The sequence below is a fragment of the Lynx canadensis genome, chromosome A2 (assembly GCF_007474595.2).
Source record: "Lynx canadensis isolate LIC74 chromosome A2, mLynCan4.pri.v2, whole genome shotgun sequence".
NCBI classification, from domain to species: Eukaryota; Metazoa; Chordata; class Mammalia; order Carnivora; family Felidae; genus Lynx; species Lynx canadensis.
Genome location: NC_044304.2, coordinates 50,462,733 through 50,484,789, shown reverse-complemented (window position 1 = coordinate 50,484,789; position 22,057 = coordinate 50,462,733). Strand labels below are relative to the sequence as shown.

Here is a 22,057-nt window from a genome sequence, read left to right as displayed (position 1 = left end):
CAGTGTGTGATCTTTGTCAACACTTATTATTCTCTGACTTGTCAATTCTCGCCATCCTAGTGGGTGTGAAATGGTATCTCATCGAGGTTTTAATTTGAATTCTCTCATGACTACTGAGGCTGAGCCTCTCCTCATGTGCTTGTCAGTTATATATCTTCCTTGGAGAAATGTGTCTTCAGATCCTCTGCCCATTTTAAAATTTGGTTATTTGGTTTTTTATTATTGAGTTGTAAGCACTCTTTATATATTCTAGATAAAAGTTCCTTATCAGCTATATGATTTTCAAACATGTTCTGTTTGAAACATGGGCCTTTTCACTTTCTTGATGGTGTCCTCTGAAGCACAAAAGTTTTCTGATTTTGATGAAGTCTAATTCATCTGTTTTTGTTTTTGTTTTTCTTCTGGTTGCTCATGTTTTGGTGTTACATCTGAGAATCCTCAGCAAATCCAAAATCATGAAGATGTACCCTATGTTTTCTTTCAAGAGTTTTAGGTTTTAGGTCTTACGTTTAGATAATCCATTTTGAGTTAATTTTTGTATATGGCATGAGGTAGTGGTCCAACTCCACTCCTTCTTTGTGTGTCGCTATCCATTCGTCCCACCACCATTTGTTTTAAAGATTATTCTTTCCCTCATTGAATGATCTTGGCTCCCTTATACAAAAATCAGTTGACGATAGATGCAGGGCTTTCCTCCTGGACCTCTAGTTCTAGTCCACTGAACTATATATGTCTATCCTTGTGCCAGCATCACACTGTCTTGATTACTGTTACTTTGTAGTATGTTTTGAGATCGGAAAGTGTGAATCCTCTAATTTTCTTCTTCTTCTTCAAGATTTTTTTTTGTGGCTATTATGGGTTCTTTGCAATTCCATATGAATTTTAGAGTCAGCTTGTCAATTTCTATAGAGAAATCAGCTGGGATTCTAATCGGGATTCAGTGTGTAGACCAGTTGGGGAGTATTGCCATCTTAGCAGTGTTAAGTTTTCTGATCCACCTGTCACACATCATTTCAACTCAGCCTCAGTTTCCCCATCTGTAAAATGAGGATAGTACTGCAAATATTCTTGTGGGGAGTAAATGTGATAATGTAAGTAAAACACTTAACACATGCTAAAAGCTTACTTTGTTCATGCAAAGTAATATCAAGTGTCAACTCATCCCAGGGAACTGTTCTACAAGTGGGAAAATTGCAGGTTATAAAATAAAAATCCCTGTCCTAATGGAGTTCGCATTCTCATAGGAAGGATCTACAACAAACAGGTTTGAAAATAACATGTGCACATACGTGTGTGCACGTGCACGCACACACACACACACACACACACACACACACAAGTTCAGATTGTGCTAAGTGCTATGAAGAAGAAGAAAGCAAGGGAAACTGTTAGCGGTTTGACATTTGGTACTTTGGTAGTTGAGAGTGGTCAGGAAGGGCCTTGCTAAGGCAATGAAATTTGAGTACAGACCTGAATGAAATTAGGAAATGGCACACAATGGTCAATAAATATTTGTGGAATGTGAAAGAATGCAAATGTCTGAGAGAAGGTTATTGCAAGGAGAGGCAATAATAACCAGTGCAAGGCCTAGTGGCAGAAAAGGTTTGGCATGTTTTAAAAGCATCAAGAAGCCTCTATGAATGCTTATGCTGTGGTGTTTAGAGGTAAAATGTACTGATGTCTGCAACTTTAAAGTTGATTAAGGGGCGCCTGGGTGGCGCAGTCGGTTAAGCGTCCGACTTCAGCCAGGTCACGATCTCACAGTCCTGGGAGTTCGAGCCCCGCGTCAGGCTCTGGGCTGATGGCTCAGAGCCTGGAGCCTGTTTCCGATTCTGTGTCTCCCTCTCTCTCTGCCCCTCACCCGTTCATGCTCTGTCTCTCTCTGTCCCAAAAATAAATAAACATTGAAAAAAAAAATTTAAAGTTGATTAAAAAAATAAGATGGGCAGATGGATGGATGGATGGATAGATAAAAGGATGGATAGATAGGTGATAAAGCTAATACAGTAAGCTGTTAATGTAGGACTTAGGTGGCAGGCATATGCATGTTCACTGTAAAATTCTTTCAACTTTGTGTTTGAAAAACATCAGAATACAGTGTTGGCTTACATCAGAGTACAGAAGGCTGGTGAGGCCGTGCAGACCGGGTGAGGAGACAGAGGTAGGAAATTAAGCTGCAGAGGGCTCCAGGCTCAGAGCACGGAGGGGCCTCAGCAGCCCTGAGAAGACTTGGGTTTGGCTCTAAGCACAGTGGGAAGCCTTTAGAGGGATTTGAATGAGAGAGTTTCATGATCTGATTAGGATTTTAAAAGATCCCTCTGGCTGCTGTGTCTACCAAGCAAGAATGAAAGTGGGGAGGCCAGGCAGAGGGACAGTAGTGGTCTGGACCAGGGCAGGGGCAGTGGAGATGGTGAGACGGGTCCGATTCAGGGTACACTTCAAAGGAGTTGCTTATGGATTGGGTGTGTGATGCTTAAGAGCAAGGCTTTGTCCCAAGCAAGCTGGCAGCCCGTTCTATTTCCTGAGATGGAGAAGACGAGGGAATTAAGTAAGTTTGGGGAGGGGTGTGTGGGAGAGTGACGGGGGGAGAGTCACATATTCTATTTCAGGTCTGATAAACCCAAATAAGAGACTTCCTAATAAATGGTGGCTATTATTACTTTTTCTACCACACACACTTACATAATGGCATCTGCAAACACACGTGCCTTCTCTCAGCTTATGGCTCAGCTCTGCTCCTCCTCTTTTCTTCTTTTCTTCTCCTTATATTTTCCCTTCCTCCTTCCCCCCACCCCCCACTCCCACCTCCAGACCTCCCCCAGTGACTGCTGGAGGCTCTGGAGATGAGGAAGGCAGGAACCAGAAACCCAGGCAGCCCCTCCACGCTCCTCCTGGTATGAGCAAACCTCTTCTGCTTTATCAGTGTGGGGAACTGGGCTCAAAGGAAGCCGCTGGGGTGGAACCCGAGAGCACACAGTCCTCTGGGTTCATTCAGCTCCTGATCTTGCAAACCCTCTGGCCTTTTTTGTCTCTGTGGATAGGCAGGCAGACAGGTTACCAGGCAGTGCTAGCCCATGGCTGGTGTGAGATCCGAAGATGCAGCCGAGAGAACAGAGATCTCCCATTTTACTGAGAAGCTAACTCTGAGTCAAGATCCGAGTTAATGTGGCCCATTTAGCTATGCTGTCATCTTGCATCAACTGTGTCAGAATAGCATTTAAAGACATTTGTCAGGAAGCCAGCTGCAGAAAGCTGGCCTGACTTCCTGAGGCCCAGTCCCTGTAGAAGGCTATCCCAGGCACTGAGGACCAGATGCATCCAACGGCCACTGCATCTCACAGGAGCACTGGCACAGTCTTCTTGAGCCAACTACTTATAGAGGGGAGCCCTGATGTGCATGCATGTGTGGTGGGGATTAACGGGGGAGAGGAACAAAGGAGGTTCCTCCTTCTGTTCTTTGACTTTTCATGCTGCCCTTAGCCCTTAGAAGTGCTTTAGCTCTGGTAACAACTCTCATATAGAGCTAACTATGTGCCAAGCACTGTTGCAAGCACTTTATTTATTTTATTTTATTTTTTTCAACGTTTATTTATTTTCGGGACAGAGAGAGACAGAGCATGAACAGGGGAGGGGCAGAGAGAGAGGGAGACACAGAATCGAAACAGGCTCCAGGCTCTGAGCCATCAGCCCAGAGCCCGACGCGGGGCTCGAACTCGCGGACGGCGAGATCGTGACCTGGCTGAAGTCGGACGCTTAACCGACTGCGCCACCCAGGCGCCCCAACAAGCACTTTATATATAGTAACTCATTTAATCCTCATAACAGCCCTATAAGCTGTGTACTATTATTATCATTCCCATTTTACAGATGAGGGAACTGGAGCTTGGAAAGGAGAAACAAGTTCTTCAAGGGCACGCAGCTACAAAGCAGCAAAGCCAGGTGTTCTGGACTTGAGTCCTTAATGAGCAAGTGGGTGGCTGGAAGGACAGAGGGGGAAATCCGTAAAAATTCAGCAATAGAGAGTCAGCATGTATCTGCAGGCTAGAGAGAGCGGGGGCGGGGGGTCACTTCATTACTTTTTTGTCCTATTAGAATGTAATGCACTTATTATGTTTGTATATGTAAATATATACATAAATAAATAGGTCTTATTTTTACAGTGTTAAACATCTTTGTGCTTGCTTTAAAGTATAAAGTACACAGCCAGTTTCCTACCAAGTATGGGCATCTCTTAGGGTACAGCTGTAACACAGATTAAGTAAATCATAGGCATAGCTCCCTTTCTCTTCCAAAGGTCTCTTCCCAAACCTCATTGGCTATTAGGAAAACCACATAAACTCCCCACAGCTTAGATTTCTTATCTGGACCTACCCCATAGGGCAAAATTTTATAATTATAAAAATTATAATCATAATCATGAGAGCAACTGAATACCTAGTGTATGTCTGTACTAAGCAGAGCACTTTCATACCTTATGGTTTTTAAAAATCTATTGAAGTCTAGTACACTTCTTTCTTTTTTAATTGAGATACAATTGACATATAACATTAGGTTAGTTTCAGGTGCACAACATAATGATTTGATACATGTATTGCAAAGTGATAACCACGGTGAGTCTAGTTAACATCCATCCCTACTCGGATGTATGTATGTAGTCACCACACATAGTTACAAATTTTCTTTTCTTGTGATGAGAACTTTTAAGATTTACTACTCTCCGAGCAACTTTCAGTGCCATACAGTATTATTAGCTGTAGTCATCATGCTCGACATTACATCCCCAGGACTTACTTATTTTATAACTGAAAGCTTGTTCCCTCTGATCACCTTTACCCATTTTGCCCACTCCTTACCCCCTGCCTCTGGCAGCCACCAGTCTGTTCTCTGTATCTGTGAGTTTGGTTTGTTTTTGCTGTTAGATTCCACACATAAGCGAGATCATATGGTATTTGTCTTTCTTTGCCTGACTTACTTCACTTCGCATAATGCCCTGAAGGTCAATCCATTTGTTTCAAATAGCAGATTTACCTTCTTTTTATGGCTGAATAATATTCCACTGTATCTGTATACCATATTTTCTTAATCCATCTATCCATCTATCTTTTCAAGTGAGTACTTTGTTTCCTGTGTATAAACATCCAGAAGTGGAATTACTGGATTATACAGTATTTCTAGTTTTAATTTTTTGAGGAAGCTCCATACTATTTTTTCCACAGTGGGTGCACCAGTTTACATTCCACTAACAGGGCACCAGGGCTCCCTTTTCTCTACATCCTTGCCAACACTTGTTCTTTCTTTTCCTTTTCCTTGTTTTGTTTTTGAGAGAGAGAGAGAGATGCACACAAGCAGGAGAAGGACAGAGAGAGGAGAGAGAGAATCCCAAGCAGGCTCCATGCTCAGTGCAGAGCCCGACATGGGGCTCAATCTCATGACTGTGAGATCATGACCTGAGCCGAAATCAAGGGTCTGATGCTCAACCGACTGAGCCACCCAGGTGCCCCTTGGTTTGGTTTTGTTTTGTTGTGTTTTTATAATAGCTATTCTGACAGATGTCAGGTAATATCTCAGTCTGGTTTTGATTTGCATTTCCCTGATGATTAGTGATGTTGAGCACCTTTCCGTGTATCTGTTGGCCATCTGTAGGTCTACTTTCATGCGTTATATTTTAATCCTCCTAAAGGCAACTGAAGTGTACGGAGGTTATGTAACCTGCCCGAGGTCACGCAGAGAAGAGATGATGGAGCTGGGTACTAGGAATGCCTCAGGGGCAGGAGCCATATCCTCATTGCTTAACCCTGTCAGCAATGGCTTGTCAGTAATCAGTGAGGAATAAAGGCTTGATTGGTAAATGTGTGTGTGTGACGAGATAAACTTGAGCTGTGGCCCCAGTAAGAATTCTCCCTCCACCAAAATTTAGTCCGTGGATGAATGTGCTACTCAGCTCAGGCTGCTAGAACAGAACTGGGTGGCTTAAACAACAGAGATTTATTTCCCCACAGCTCTGGAGGCTAGAAATCCAAAATCAGGGAGCCATCAGGGTTGGTTTCTGGTGAAGCCTTTCCTCCTGGCTTGTGGACAGCTGCCTTCTCACTGTGTCCTCACTATGGCCTTTCCTCTGTGTACAGAGAGAATGAGAGAACTCTAGTATCTTGTCCTCTTCTTAGAGGGACGCCAGTCCTGCCAGATGAGGACTCCACCCTAATTACTCAACTTAACCTCAATTCCTCCCTAAACACCTGACTCCAAAATCCATCACATTGGGGTTAGGGCTTCTGCCTATGGATTTGGCAGGGGAGGGAGGGACACAGTTCAGTCCATAACAATGAGCTTTGAAGAGTTGTGGGAACCCTTAAAATTGTATACAGCATCTTTGCAAGGATGGGAGTCCACATACACCCAAAATGTTATAACCACAAAAAGTATTATAAGTGGACAGAGATAGAAAGGGTTCACAGACAAATGGAAATGAAACCTGCATTGAGAGGTAGAAGCAAGAGAAATTTCTTATAATATTATTTTAATTAGTGTTAAAAAGTGGAGAACAAGAGAGGCAGTGGAAAATGAGGAGATGGTGTGTCAGAAGTTAGATGGCCTGCCTGAGACCACAGCCTGGGGCATGGATCTGAGCTAGAGCCCAGTGTCCTGAGCCCCAGCCCACATTGTTTCCACAGGCTTGCTGTCTCTGCTGCCCTACGGGAGCCAGGGCCATCTGAGCAAGGCTCCTCAGTGTCCTTCTGCTCACCTCATAGATGCTCTTTCCCTTGCTTTCTTTCTAGAAGTGGAGCAGATCGAGGCCATCGCCAAGTTTGACTACGTGGGGCGGTCCCCGCGTGAGCTGTCCTTCAAGAAGGGGGCCTCTCTGCTCCTGTACCACCGTGCCTCGGAGGACTGGTGGGAGGGTCGTCACAATGGCGTGGATGGACTCATCCCACATCAGTACATAGTCGTACAGGACATGTGAGTGGGAGTCAGGACCTTCTCTGAAGAATGCCGTGATTGATTAGTAATGTCTGGAATGGGCACAGGAAGGGGAGTACTGGGTTGTATGCCAGCCGTTTGCTCTTCCCGGTGTGGTATACCTGGTCTTTTGTAAGAATGGGTTGTATCTACCTTCCCCTTAAATAGTGATCCCCTTAACAAATAAGCAAATTGCCCATCCTTCAGCGTGCACAGAGACAGTGTTTGGTGCCTTTGGCTCACCATCCTGACCCACCTGCCAGCCTCCAGGGCATTCATCACCTGCCCTGGTTCTCAGCATCCAGTGGATCTCGCCATATTCCTCCACTCTCCCGAACCATGCCTGTACTCAGCGGCCAGCCCACTGCCCCCTCACTCTCCACCATTCTCTGTCCCCCAAGTGGCTTTCTCAGAGGATGGGCAGAAACCGTGATCCCCTCATTTCCACCGAGTGGGGTACTGTTATTTTTAAAAAATAATATCAGGCACACACACACACACACACACAAAGAAAGACCTGTATCCCAAATACCTAGAGCTACTAGAATGTCCAGAAAGTCTATACCTTCTCTTCTTTGAAGGCTATCGAAGCTTCCTACAACACACACTCCCTCTGAGCTTTGGTCAGGCTCAGGTCGAACTGCTGTATCAACAAAGTAGCCACCATGCTGGACCTCAAGGGAAGGGGGGGACAAAGGCATAAGTTTTGATGGCACAGGGAATGGTGTGAAACCAGAGAAAAGTCCAAGGCCAGGCAGACAACAACAGAAATGCCAGTGGAGGACCCTCAGCAGCCCTCTGATGTCCCCAGGCTTCTGGAAGGGAGAGGGCAGTGGGAAGAGGCAAGCAGGGCTCCCCAGCAACTTCAAGCCACCCCACAATCATCCAAAGCCCTGAGTCGGGAGCTGAGGGATGGAGGCACTTTTCCTCCTCCCTTGCTTAGCCCCAAACTGCTTCTCAGGGAGCCTGTGGACACGCAGCTCCCAGTGCTTAGCTGGCGGGCTCCTCCCCCATTAGGCCAGCACTCCCTCCAGCATTTAGCTTGTCCCAGCCTGGAGCAGCCTGGGAGAGAAAAACCCAGAGGAGGGGGGAGGAGAAGGTGGGCCTGGGGCAGAGGGGCATCTCCGTGCTGAGAAGGTGACTGGGAGTGTGCTGGTGGGTGTGTGTGATGCTCAGGTACACAGTGGGAAATGGCTCATCCCGAGGATGGGCACAAGTTGACCGCAAGGTGTGTGTGGATCCACCCTTCAGACAGGTGCCCTACACATCCTGGGTTCTCTGGAGCAAAGCACTCCAATTCACATGTGTCCTTCTCCCCAGGGACGATGCCTTCTCCGACAGCCTGAGCCAAAAGGCTGACAGTGAAGCCAGCAGTGGGCCGCTGCTGGATGACAAGGCCTCCTCCAAAAACGACCTCCAGTCGCCCACGGAGCACATCTCGGATTACGGCTTTGGGGGGGTGATGGGCCGGTAGGAAACGCGGGTTCATTCTTTCCTGATAGTGCCATGCTGTGTCTGTTTTGGGAGAGGCAAGGGGGCAGCGGGGAGGGAGGGAGGCCCCTTGTTGCCTGCAAGATGTGATATCAGGCACACCTTGGGCAGGGGGAGGGGGGAGCGGTGGTGCTGGCTGGAACTGGCCCAAGAATGCCAGGTGTAAAATGGTCCAGCTTGCAGTTGGGGGTTGGAGAAAGAGGAGAAGAGACATGTATTGGCAAATCAGTGCTTTTTATGTAAAATAGTAATGATGCGAGAAAGAGAGAGTTTTAAATTGGCAAGTATTTTTCCTACCTCTCTCTGGTTCTTGCACCTCCTCCCTACTTTCTGTTGAAGACCTAAGTTGTTATATTTAAAAATTTAAAGCGCACATACTCCCTGAAGTGCACTACACAAACAGAAAACTCAAACCCACTCATGCGGTGGGGGAAATTGACACTTGAGGCCACCCACTTATTTGGTGGGGAGCACATTTGCCAATTTCTTCCTTCCCCCGTGTGTGGGCTGGGCTGTGTCACATGACCTTTCTGCCCGGCAAGGAGCTGTGCATGTCCTTCCACATGCAGGGATAGTCCGAAGATTGTGGTTGTTTCCAAAAAAATTAAACAAGAAGAAGAAAAGAGAAGCTGACAGTTTCTCACTGCTTTCTTAATCAGATTCTCAGAATGTCATATTCTTCGTGTTTTTGGTGGAGAGGTCGTGGGATCAGCTCACACATATGGGTACTTGCAGATAGAGCCAGAGATATCGTTGCAGTAGGAACATATGTTTATGAATTTATTTCAGCAGAAGTCTCTGCCTCCTTTTAAAGCATATTCTATTCAGTTCAGCAAATGTCTCAGGCACTGTGCTAGGTAATGGAATTGGGGGGAAAGTGGAAGTGGGGTAGATAGAAGACAAAGCCATGGTTCCTGGACTTCTAGGAGGGCCATATCTTCTCCTGCCTCCCTCTCCCTCTCCCTCCCTTCCCTACCTTCTTCTGGTTCTTTCTTTCTCAGTATTCCTCCTCTCAAACACCTATGCTTTGGTCCTGTTGGGGTACCCACAGGCAGTGCTTAGCTTGGCTGGTGGCTCTGGGATATGAAGTGCTGCTGACCACATTGAATTTGGTCCTCTGGTCAGAGACCATTCCAACACTCTGGCCTTTCTCCCCACCCCCTCATCACTTCCAGCCTCCCCTCCCCTCACCAATGCCTTCCAATCTTTGTTGACCTACATAGGATGTAGCCAAATCACCTGTGGGTGGAGCCTCTTATCTTTAGAGTGCTCCCACATCCACCAAGCCTCCTTGGAAGGTGGGCAAGGAGTATTGTGCCTGTTTACCAGATTAATAAAATGGGTCTGAAAGACTACACAGGAAAACCCATGACAAAGCCAGCCCTCCTGATAGACACTCTAGTCCTCTTTTCACTCCACCAGAGCCTCCCTAAAGAGTGAAAGGTGGCCACATGTGTGGAAGGCATGTCCAGCGATGCAATTTTTACTCCTGAATGACTAGTTTTCCAAGATCTGGAAAAGCCTCATAGAAATAGCCCTTTGCTGGGGAGATTGGGGGTGGATAACAATACCGGACTGTGTTCAGTTCCCAGGGACCCCTCCTGTGCTTGCAGGGAGCTAGTGACTTTTTGGTACAGTCAAGCCTCAATGCTTCAGACCAATTAAGAAGCCCTTCAGAATCATGGAAATGTCTGAACCACTTAAGAACATATCATGAGCCCAACTAACCATCACCAAAGCGTTCCCAGGTTGAAATTCTCCTGGCCTTGGCTACACATGTAGACAAGATTCATTGTGTAATTAGTAGCACCACCGTCTGCAGTTTGGAAGCAGAATGCTTCCGATTCCTTCATTTTGTGCATTTTAAACCTGCCCCTTGCCACTAAGTTACACGCTCAGCCAGTGCTTTCATTGCACAATTGAGTCTGGCTGAATGAGGCTTTACTATACCTGCTCCCTAGACTAGTGTGTAGTGTGTGGCCTGGGGTTAGCTGGCCTGTTCTGAGACTTGCCAGGGTTGACCTCTGCCCCATGCCCCTGCCCCCTGGCTCCTTTGCAGAGTGCGGTTACGATCTGATGGAGCGGCCATCCCCAGGCGCCGAAGCGGGGGCGACACACACAGCCCGCCCCGGGGCCTGGGCCCCAGCATAGACACGCCGCCCCGGGCTGCCGCCTGCCCCAGCAGCCCCCACAAAATCCCCCTCACCCGGGGGAGGATCGAGAGCCCCGAGAAGCGGAGGATGGCGACATTTGGGAGTGCCGGCAGCATCAACTACCCTGACAAGAAGGCTCTCTCCGAAGGGCACTCGATGAGGTCGACATGCGGCTCCACCAGGCACAGCAGCCTGGGGGACCACAAGTCCCTGGAGGCTGAGGCCCTGGCAGAAGTAAGGGCCAGTGGGAAGGCAGGCTGGGCCAGCTGAGAACCCTAGAGGGGCGGCCGGGTGGGGGCCTGCGGACTGGGGAGCCCCTTTTGCCCTTCGCAGTAGGCTCAGGGTTAAGCCAGAACACAAGAGAGATAGCAAGCTGGCCTCCCCATGGGCTTGGAAGCTGGATGGGTACAGCTAGCTAGGGATCCTGTAAAAACTGAAGACCTCCAGTCTCCACGGCTGGAGTGGGGGATTCCTGCCCTGGGGGCAGGCCAGAGGAGAGGGATGTGGTAATGACAGGCGTCTCCACAAGATGGCACAGTTGAGTTATTCATTCATCTGTTCATTCATTCATTCATTCATCTGTTCATTCATTAATTCCTTTATTGAGAAACATTATTGTGTTATCACTGTGCTAGGCACTGAGAGTACAGTGGTGACCTAAAATGGACCCAGGCCCTGTCCCCTGCTGTCTGTCTTCCCCTAGGGCCTTTCTGCAGCCCCACTCTGCAGATTGCCGTATCACTTCTCAGACTAATGCAAGGCTCATGCCTAAACTACTCAGCTGATCTTTCTCTGAGCTTTCTGTCTTTCTGGCTCACATTCTGCCAGGGGAGAATGGTGGTGGGGATGGATGGTAGAGAGGGGTGATCATTACATTTTGTGTTTTAAAGTTTTATGTTTCAGTTCATGCTGGAGTAGAGCAGGAATAGCAGTGAAATCTATAGGGAGCTTCATTTAAACAGTATGGGCTGTGGAAAGCCTGTGATATCACTGCCAGGCTGGGGTATAGCAAAGGTGGGGAGAGGATTGCCATTTCTCCCCTCATATAGAAGGCCCCCCACAGCTAATCTTTTTGGATAAAGGCACATAAAGCCTCTTCTTAAAGTAGCTTGTGTTCTGGGCAAGGGATAAAATGTCATGAGGAAGCATAAAAGCTACTATTAGCCATTAACCAGACAACCATAGTCTGTTAACAAAGCAAACAGGATAGGCTGGGACCCTGCCTGTGCCAGATTGGAGCCTTTTGTGTGGGCCCAGGGCAAGCAGGAGGACGCCTGTGGGCCGGGGGAGGAGAGAGGGTAAAAAGAGGGCGTGACTGCAGAGAGGAGCCAGCAGGACATCTCCAGGCACCAAGGCCATCAGTATGACAAGACTTGCAGTTTTCCTGGGTTTGCCTCACCAGACATTGTGCAGCATGCCTTGTAGCAGCGGTTTGAAGCAACATCCCTGATGTCCCTTCAGTAGCTGGGTTGGTTGTGCTCTGGCCTAGCTCAGCCTCAGCAGCTCCTTGTGCCTGTTTTGGTGTGGAGGCATCCCTGTAACACCTGTGTGAGCCAAGGACTCTGGCTAAAGGGAGTTTAAAAATCCACTGCCTGGCAGTTAACAAAGCTCCATCACATCCATTATCTCATCCCATCTTCACAGCAAATGTAGGGGCTTTCAACAGAGAAGCAAAGTATGGTACAGAGGACCTGAGGCTTGTCTGGGGTTGCACAGCAAGCAAATGGCAGAGGAGTCTTTTCACTAAAAAATTACAGGCCCTTTACCCTAGCACAGGGCTCCTGGGTCGAATGCTGATGTCCTACTGCAGCGCCCCCTCCTGGCTCGAGGAGGAACAGAGGCCTTGGGAAGGTGGAATGAAGGTGCCTTAATGGCTGTCTGTCATTCAAAGTGCTCTCCTACTGATGAGCTCTTAATATTACAGCATCCCCAGGAATTACATAGGATGATGAGGGGTTTTGTTGCTTTTTAAAATTTATATTTTTGAAAGCAAACTTTTCTGATTATAATACAGAGAAGAAAGTCCCATTATTCTGGAGTGAACATTGTGGACATTCTGATATATAACCTCCAAGGGATTTTTCTACGGGCAAGAATTGTTTTTAATGTAATCTTTTTAAGTTTATCTTTTAGAGATAGAGAGACAGAGACAGAGAGACAGAGCATGATTGGGGGAGGGGCAGAGAGAGAGGGGGAGACACAGAATCTGAAGCAGGCTCCAGGCTCCGGGCTGTCAGCACAGAGCCCGATGCGGGGTTCGAACTCATGATCCAACTCACAAACCGTGAGATCATGACCTGGGCTGAAGTCAGATGCTTAACTGATTGAGCCACCCAGGCACCCCACAGATTTTTTTTCAAAATAACCATAATGGTTAGAGGCCTAGGCTCTAGCGACACACTGTCTGGGTTGAAAGTTGGGCTGTGCAACTAGCTGGCAATGTGACCTTGGGCAAGTTACTTGACCAGGATGAGCTCCCATTCTCTTATGTGTGAAATGAGCATAAGGATAGTTCTACCCTCTAAGTGTGAGGATTAAATGAGGTACAAATGGAAAGAGCTTGGACTGGTGCTTTATCATTACCACTGTTACTGCCATTATTATTTGTGAGCACTGACTATATGTCAGGTACTGTGCCAAGCTCTTCACAGGGGCTGTATCATTCAACATGCTCATCAACACCCTGAAGTCATATTATTATGATCGATATTCACAGATGAGAATTCTGAGGCTCAGAGAGTTGTGGTAACTTGCCCAAAGTCACATGGCAAGGAAGTGGCAGAGCCAGGATTCGAACCCAAGTCTGTCTGACTCCAGAGCCTGCCTTCTCAACCAGTAGGCTAACCTGCCCTCATTGCAGGTCCCTGTGCAGGCAAGTGTGCAGGTGATGCCCACGTGGATTCCCTCAGTTGGTCATAGGACACCCTGGAGACTTCCTCTCTGTCCCAGCCATGAGGTTCATGGGTGGGGATACCTCCCTAAGCAGCCCACAGGCTGATTAGCAGTCGAGGAAGGATTGGAGCCTGGGCCTCCAGACTTTGTTGACCAGAAGCTCCTTCTGTCCCCAGGACATCGAGAAGACCATGAGCACGGCTCTGCATGAGTTGCGGGAGCTCGAGAGACAGAACACGGTCAAGCAGGCGCCAGATGTGGTGCTGGACACCCTGGAGCCCCTGAAAAACCCGCCGGGCCCCATCAGCTCAGAGCCCGCCAGCCCCCTGCACACCATCGTCATCCGCGACCCCGATGCCGCCATGCGCCGCAGCAGCAGCTCGTCCACCGAGATGATGACCACCTTCAAGCCAGCGCTGTCCGCCCGTCTGGCCGGCGCCCAGCTGCGCCCGCCCCCCATGCGGCCCGTGCGGCCGGTGGTCCAGCATCGCTCCAGCAGCAGCAGCAGCTCGGGCGTGGGCAGCCCGGCCGTCACGCCCACGGAGAAGATGTTCCCCAACAGCTCCGCGGACAAGTCGGGCACCATGTGACCTCCAGGACGGGGCGGCACCGCCCTGGCCCACCGTGGCCCGCCGTGGCTGAGGGCGGCCTCTGTGACTTCCGCGGCCTTCCCAGTGCCCCTGGCCTTGTCGGGTGGGGACCAGAAGGTCCTCCTGGAAGCGCGTCTGTGCAGAGCTGAGGCCCAGGCACTGGCCGCAGCTCACGTTCAGCCACGTGAATCCCGCAGACCTCCCGTGTGTAAGCAGGCGCCCAGAGGGGTGCAGGTGCAGGAGCAGGAGGCCCCACTAGAGCATCTCCTAAGATTGGGGCAAAATGTTAAACGGCTTCCCCGCATATGGTCACTGGAAAATGATTCTCTCCACATTCTCTCTACATACATAAATATGTGTGTATATATATGTGTGCATATATACACACATACATGTATGTATATGTCTGTAGGTGTGTGTATATATATATTTATGCATCTATATACATATACTAGATCTGGACACACAACTAAATGTATATAGGATCTCCTTTTTCTTTTTATGAAACTTAGATTTACCTCAGACCCATGCCACCAAACACCTCCCGCTGAGTTACTTGGTGGGACTTGCAGGGACCTTTCTGGGAGAAGTTAGAGGCCTCAGTGACTGCGGATGAAGCAATACACCACTAACCTGCAGAAAAATACACAAAAACAGTCTCCCACTGTCTCCAGAAGTCGTGGCCTTCCAGAACAGTCTGCCCCTCACAGAAGGGTGGGGCAGGCAGCACCCCAAGCAGGCTGCTCCTAGAGGTGGGGAACCCTTCACAGAACCCCCCCGTCCACCCCAGAGACCCTGCCTTTCCACCCGGAGGCCAAGGGCCAACCGTACCCCCGAAGGCACGGGAGGACGTTGGCGAGAAGGCCCCTGACCACAGCATCCTTGTGTTTGTATGTAGAAAAAGGGGATAGTGAGAACCTAAGCCCCATCGCAGCACAGTGTTCTGTGTGGTTGGGAAAAAGGCAAAACAAAAACAATGGTGTGGAACACTTCAAAGCCTAGAAACGCTGTAGGAATAAAGTAACTATAGAGGTTTAACTTATACCATTTTCAAAATATTTAATTTTTTCTTTTCTTCTTTCTACTAATTATACTGTGTCAGATCTGGAACTAAACAGGCAAGGAGGCTTTCAGTCACATCATTTTAATTTAAAATCAGTCCGCGACCCACTTTGGCTGGTGCCCTCCTGCGTGAAATGCAGGAACCTCACAGCAGGGGCCAAAGAGGGGCCATCCTTGGCACTTTCTGTCCTAGAGAACACTTCGGTTGACATCATGCAAATGAAATGGCTTTCCTCTCTACCTTCCCTTCCCTTCCTAGCCCCTGCACTCCCGCCCTCCCCCCACCACCTCCAGAACATTGAATATAATTGAAAATGTGGTGATAGAACTGAGGTGAGTGATTTTTAAGAATTAGGAGCTAGACTTCTGCCTCTCAGCTGGGAAGAGGCCTTCTGGATCACTCTTGTTCCATTCCATTTTACTTCCTCTTTTGATCTTTTCATTTTCCAGAGACAGCCTGTTTCTGGATGATGGGACGTAGGCGAATCACATCCTAAGGGGACCACTTTTATTCAGCCCCTCATGCCAAGGGTCTCCTCCTTGCTGTTCTCAAGCGCCCTCTCTTTCTCTGAGTGTATCTCCATGGCTGTGGTTTGGAGTCAAAAGTCCTGTGTTTGAGTTCCAGCCTCCACCTCTTAGGAACTGTGGGACTTTGGGCATGTCACTTCACCTCACCGAGCCCCAGTTTCCTGCTCCGTAAAATGAAGGGAATAAAGATAAAATGTAGGTGAGCAAGTTCTGGAAGCCGGAAAGCACTGTGCCAACATGGTTGCTCCTTTTATTATCATTAGCAAGGTAAGTCTTTTAGATAAACCCATCCAGGATCTTCCTTCTGAAGCCTCCTAATGGCATTTGAGAAGTGGGCGGTGGAATTTTCCTAGTAGTTTCATAAGAGCCCTGAAGCACAGCCCTACAGAAAAATCACACACTGTTGCTTGAAATTCTGTCATTACCATTTCACCCCATTAGACTAAGTTTTGCCCTCTCCTGTGGTCCTCCATAAAAAGGTAAATACACCCCAGGGGGAGGGATCTAGTAAGTCACTGATAACCTGAGCGTGCAGGAGCGGTAAGCCATTCTGTCTCATCGGAAGCATTGGCAGTGAGCACACCCAGTGGAAGGAAGAGTCAAGAAAGGGCACAAAAAGTGCCAGAGAGAGGTCAATGATAAACATCCTTGTTTTGCCTAAAACCGCAGATTCTGTCTTAGCTCCTGGAAATGAAAGAGTCTCGGAAGCAGCTAGGAGCCCCTCTGCCTTTGAGCAGATGACTCTAACCCCATTTTACAGCTTAGGGAGGAAAGCGAAGCCTTGGGATGTGCTATGGCTTGCCCAAGATTTAACAGACGGCAGCGAGTGAGGGCCCTGTTGGGCGCTTGCCTGGGCGGATGCTATGCTCTCTGGCCAGGAGACAAGACTTCCCATTTCTACCCCAGAGATACTCCCAGACCTTAAACGCGGTCACCTCCTGTGCAAAATGTCACATCATCCGACACGGCTACCCGATGAGAAGCGAAAGTCTGAGTTGAGCGTGTTGCCTGATCTGTAGAACACCAGTCAGACCACGTGGATATTCCTATAGATTGAGTTTTTCCTTACTGAAAATGGATCTGTCTGCCTTTCACCAAGTTACCTGAAGGCGAGAGCCTTTGCGGTTTTCTTTTAAGTCCCTGGTTTTCCATTGGGAAATTGGCCGATGAGTTCACATGTAGGAAAGCTCACAGCCCACTCATCCAGCCCCAGATCTGACCCTTGATGCAGAACCAAATGGAAAAATGCTTTCCTGCACCACGACCCCCCTCCTTCCTCATCTGGCGCTATGCATGTCTCCACCACCCTCCATGCACATCCCGTCCCATCCACAGTCACTGAGCATCGCAGTCTCCTCCTGACTCCTGCCTGTGTTAGTCCACACTATATATTGCTGTATTTGCTTAAATGCTGGAAAGTAACTGTTACAATGTGAAACTGTAATTTTTTAAAAAGGCTACAATTAAATTATAGCCAATGCCACTCACCAAATCTTTGCACCTAGTAGATAGATCAATGTAAAAAACAAATACCAGAAACCTAACTGTACAGTGAGTGTGGGGGAAATGTAGTAACCTAGTTAGTAGTCCTCAATATAACCAATTGTACAAGGGGGAGTGGTGGTTACCTACTTGTTCATCGCCATTACTGAGAGCTGTACTGATCAGTTCGTTGATAACGGGCATTTTTTTTTCCTTCTTCACAGAATGATTTGTTTTCTTAACCTTTGACTTACCCTGAGGTCAAGCCTTTTGTCTTTATGTGTAACCGATGTTTAGTCTATTTTAGGAATGAACCAGCAAGATGTTCATTTAAAACTGACCAAAGACAATTCATTCCTGGTCTAGTTTCCTGGGCCTTGGGGCCCAGCCGCCGCTAAAGACCTTTCTCCGATAAAATTGAGAACAAGCCGTGCTTCCTACCCTACTCTCCTTCTCTCCCTTTATTCCCCTTTCCTCTTCAAGAGCTGCTCTGAGCTGTGGGATTCTATGAAAAATTCTTGCCTTTCCTTGTTTTCAGTGCTAACGATTTCTCACCTTGAAGCGCCTTTTGAACCCCGGACAGAGCGCACAACTGGAGGGAATTGTAAGCTCGGGAATTAGACTTGGGAGTCTTTTCTCCGAGGTCACCAGGCCAAGGGGCAGGAGAGAAACGGATTCCCAAGGGATGAAAGGTGTCTATTCAATGAAGAAATCCGAGTGGGAAGAGACACAGGGAAATGGAGCCATCGTTTGGCTACACCGGCTGGAACCAGCAGTTCAGAGATCTGCCTTATAAACACTTCAGAACTGGTTTGTGGTACACAAAGGGGAGCCAGCATGGGGAAGGGCCTTTACGTGGGGCTTGCTTCTCTGTTGGAGTCCCCTGGAGTGCCTTGTTGGGTATATTTCTTTCTCATTCAGGAGGCATGAACGCAGAAGACTTCCCGTGGCCTGGTCGTTACTCGGCACTCCGCACACGTACACGGCTGATGGAAAACCACAAGGACTAATGTAATGGTTCTTCCTCTCAGTCTTTCTATTCCTAACTTTTCACACATCCAGATGGTTCCACACTAGAGCAAATGCCTCATTCTCCTGAGAATCCCAGAAAGAAGAATGGCTGGCTCACAACCATGGTGGGAGGCCCTGTTGGGCTTGGGAGGACGGGCGGGGAGGAAAAGGCAGGAAGGGGTGAGCGAGGTGTTGCTTAGCTGATTTTCTGCTATGCAGAGCTAATGCTGACGTTTCATGTCAACTTCCCCGGTTCTCTGGGGTCTCCTCTCTTCTGAGCAGCCGTGTAGAGAATTCCCCACATACCCAAAGCTGCCCAGGGGAGCTGAGAGAAGGGACTTTGCTGTCATGTCGGACTCCTCCCGGCTTCTCTGAGGTTGATCTGCCAATGTCCCGCTGTCCCATCCTCTGGGACTGGCCGAATGGCCACCGCTGCCCCTTGCCGACACCTCCTTTCTGTGTGAACTGTCCCAGGCAAATAACAAAGCTGTTCCTTGAACCAGAGCAACCAGAGTGCACTTTGCCTTCCTTAGATGGAAGTAGATTCTGGCTAGAGTTTCTGCTCAGGCTCTAGTTCCCGGCAGTGTGACTGTTTACACGGTTTGGCAATAGATTTGGTTCTGATTGCTTCAGAGTGGCTGGTCGATTTAGTTTCCTTTGGTTTCCTTCCTCCCTAAACTGTGTCAGGAAAAAACAAACCGAAAACAACCCTAGGAAATTGCTGGTTGCCTGTCCCCATGTGATGATAAGTGTTGCCCTCTTCCGGATATCGTTTCTCTCCCTTACAACCAAACGCCCGTCCTATAGAGTGTCTGTTGCGTATTCTGATGGTGCCTGCTGGTTTGACGTGGAGCTATCCTGTGAAATAAAACAGCTTAACTTTTCTCAAACATGCTCCTGTGACTTTTTGAAAGGGTGAGGTGGCACGGGGCGGGGGGGGGGGGGGGGGTGGGGAGGTCCCAGAGGGGTATTTCTACCCTCCAGTCCACACTGTCTGTGTGCTGCCTCCAGGAGCCGTCCCTGAGATATCCTTTAGCTCAGATCCAACAAGGTGAAGGCCAACGTTCCAAGGAGGACTGATTCACCTGTAGAATTAATTGGAAAAGGTAACTGTGGGATGCCCGCTGGGAAGGCAGAAACTGGAAATGTCAAAGCAGAGGGAAATGAGAGAAGGAGCTGTCATCTACAGAGGCCACAGGATACTGAGTGCCTGTGTGAAGGCATATGGACCATTTTAGCATTTGTGTCTATACACATGTGATACTGCCCCTTGGATTTTTTTTTCCCTCTGTGTGTGTGTGTGTGTGTGTGTGTGTGAGAAGTTTATTGATCACTTATTTCTGTCCCAGGCACTAGATTAAAGCCCTAGAAGTGCATTTTCTCATCAAATTCTCAAAACAGTTATTGAAGGTAAGTACCCTTCTTAAATCCCATTCTGCAGATGAGGAAATTGAGGCTCTAAGAAGTTAGATGGCTTGTCCAAGGTTAGAAGGAAGTGAAGGAGCCCTATCTGACTCCAAAGCCATTCTCTTTACAAGATCATCATACTGCCTGTCATTGAGCATGGCCGTTATGCCAGCGTTGACGGTAGGATCTCATGGTTAAGGTAACTTGCTGCCTGCCACAGTCAAGGACCACTCTGGGCCTTTCCTTTCTGATGAACCCTCTGGTGGATCTTCATGCAGGCGCCTCTTTACAGAAGAGAAGAGAATGAGGTCTTCTGCCTGCCTCAGGGAATCCATTATTCCCACCCTAGCTCTCAGCACTCAGTGCTGGCCCTTTGCTAATTCCAGGCTCCGGTACTGTGAAACCTTACGACAGTCAAAATTTTGTATGCGCCCCACAATCTGTTCACTCGCTCGTAGCAACCATGCTCATTTGAGAGCCTCAAGTCAGAAGCCTCTCATTCATTCAGCAAGAGTGTAGGAAGCACCTTTGTGTGCATCTTGCCCTGAGTTAGCTTCTGGGGAAACAGGTGGGTGAGACCCAGTTCCTACCCTCAAGCTGCTCACAGTCCATTTGCACAAAATGATCACTCCAGAATTCTGAAATTAACTTCGATTCACTGTGACAATGGTTCATAGGACAGTGCCTTTGTGCCACAGAGGCGCAAAGAAAGGGCATCACTTGTCCACTTTCTTAGCCAACAAAGCAGTCCATTGCTGGACTATCCATTTCTGGGCCGATCTGTTTAGGACTCTTCGTTGGCACATGACAGACTATCCAACCCAAACATCCTTAAGAAAAGAGAATTTATTGGCTCACATAACAGGAAACTCTAGGCTACTACTGGTTTCAAATATGGGAGGATATGAGAATACGACTGTTGCTTCCAGGCTGTGGTCCTCTGCTTCCCTCAGGCCGGCTCTACTCAGCTCTGCGTGTTAATTTAACGGCCACACAGGCTGTCTGGTATCTTGTGATGGCCTGGCGGCTGTCTGTACCTCCTCGGCATCAGTACAGGTCTCGGGTTTGCTGCACACTGGCCAGACTGAGCTGCAGGTTTGCTCCTGAAGCAGGCCAGAGGGATAGGATTGGCCAGTGGGCCTAAGCAATCCTGGGTTTCAAGAGTGGTGTCAAAACCACCCAAACTCTGTATGGGGAAAAGAATAGCTGCCCAAAAGAGATCCTAGGAGCTGTCCTCATCCTACAGACCCATGATAAATGATAAATGGAGGTGGTTTCCATTGACTAAGTTTTAGAGTGATCAGTTATGCAACAGTAGCTAACTGATATCCTAGAAAAATACCCATGCAAAGACACTAAAGCTTTGCACTTATGCATGGACAACAGATAAACTTAAAAATTGGGACACCAGTCAATTAAGTGTCCAACTTCGGCTCAGGTCATGATCTCGTGGTTTGTGAGTTCGAGCCCCACGCCAGGCTCTGTGCTGACATCTCAGAGCCTGGAGCCTGCTTTGGATTCTGTGTCTCCCTCTCTCTTGCCCCTCCCCTACTCATGCTCTCTCTCTCTCTCTCTCTCAAAAATAAACATTAAAAAAAATAATAAAAGCAATATTCATGGAGTGCATACTCTATGTTCTTCCTAAAAACACAGTACAAAGTACTTCACATACTTTATATTGAACCCTTAAAACAACCCACAGGTATAAATTATGTTAGTAACTATTTTATTTTATTTTATTTTGTTATTTTATTTATTTTGAGAGAGAGCGAGAGAGAGAGAGGAGAGAATCCCAAACAGGCTCCACACCATCAGCTCAGAGCCTGATTGCAGGGCTTGAACCCACAAACCGTGAGATCATGACCTGAGCTGAAATCAAGAGTTGGGACTGTTAACTGACTGAGCCACCCAGGTGCCCTAGTACCCTATTTTATAAATGAGGAAATTGATGTGCAGGAGGTTTAAGTCCGGGATTCCATAACTTCTCCGGTGCCAGAGCCCACACCTGCCTCCTCTGCCACTCTGCCCACAAGACAAAATACAGGAATCACCTTTGGTTCAGCCCTTCTAGACCAGGCAGGATTATGTGGCCCCCAAAATCCTGGATGTAGGGAGGCATCATTGCTCTGACAACTACCTTAAGATTAAACTCTATGCCAGCTTCTCCTGGAAACCCATGATGACTCTTATAACTTATCTATTTCTTTTAAACTCTAATATTGAAGGAAGTGATTATTATGGACTTTTTGCATTCATGCCATATTTATTTTCTCATATTTTTTTAATCCAACTCCCCAGAGGACATACAGATTTATAGTAGGTGAGATGTTCATTTTCCACATGGGGAAACTGAGGAACAGAGAGGAGCCAGGACTTGCCCAAAGGCCCAGGACCACATTAAGGAAGAGAAGACAACTCTGGCCTTCCTAGCCCTAGGCCCATGTTCCCTGGGATCTAGCTACTCCTCCCAACACCCACCTCTAG

The 22,057-nt window shown here is 48.0% G+C and overlaps 1 protein-coding gene across 1 annotated transcript in view; it reads left to right on the top strand.

Moving 5' to 3' along the window:
* The window catches only part of SRGAP3 (SLIT-ROBO Rho GTPase activating protein 3), a 259,104-nt gene extending 244,627 nt beyond the window's left edge, over positions 1–14,477 (top strand). Inside the window, 4 exon segments of the mRNA XM_032592349.1 lie at positions 6,777–6,957; positions 8,278–8,427; positions 10,508–10,835; positions 13,670–14,477. Coding sequence (XP_032448240.1) covers positions 6,777–6,957; positions 8,278–8,427; positions 10,508–10,835; positions 13,670–14,083 — 1,073 coding nt within the window. The 3' untranslated portion in view covers positions 14,084–14,477.
* The last annotated feature ends 7,580 nt before the right edge of the window (positions 14,478–22,057 follow it).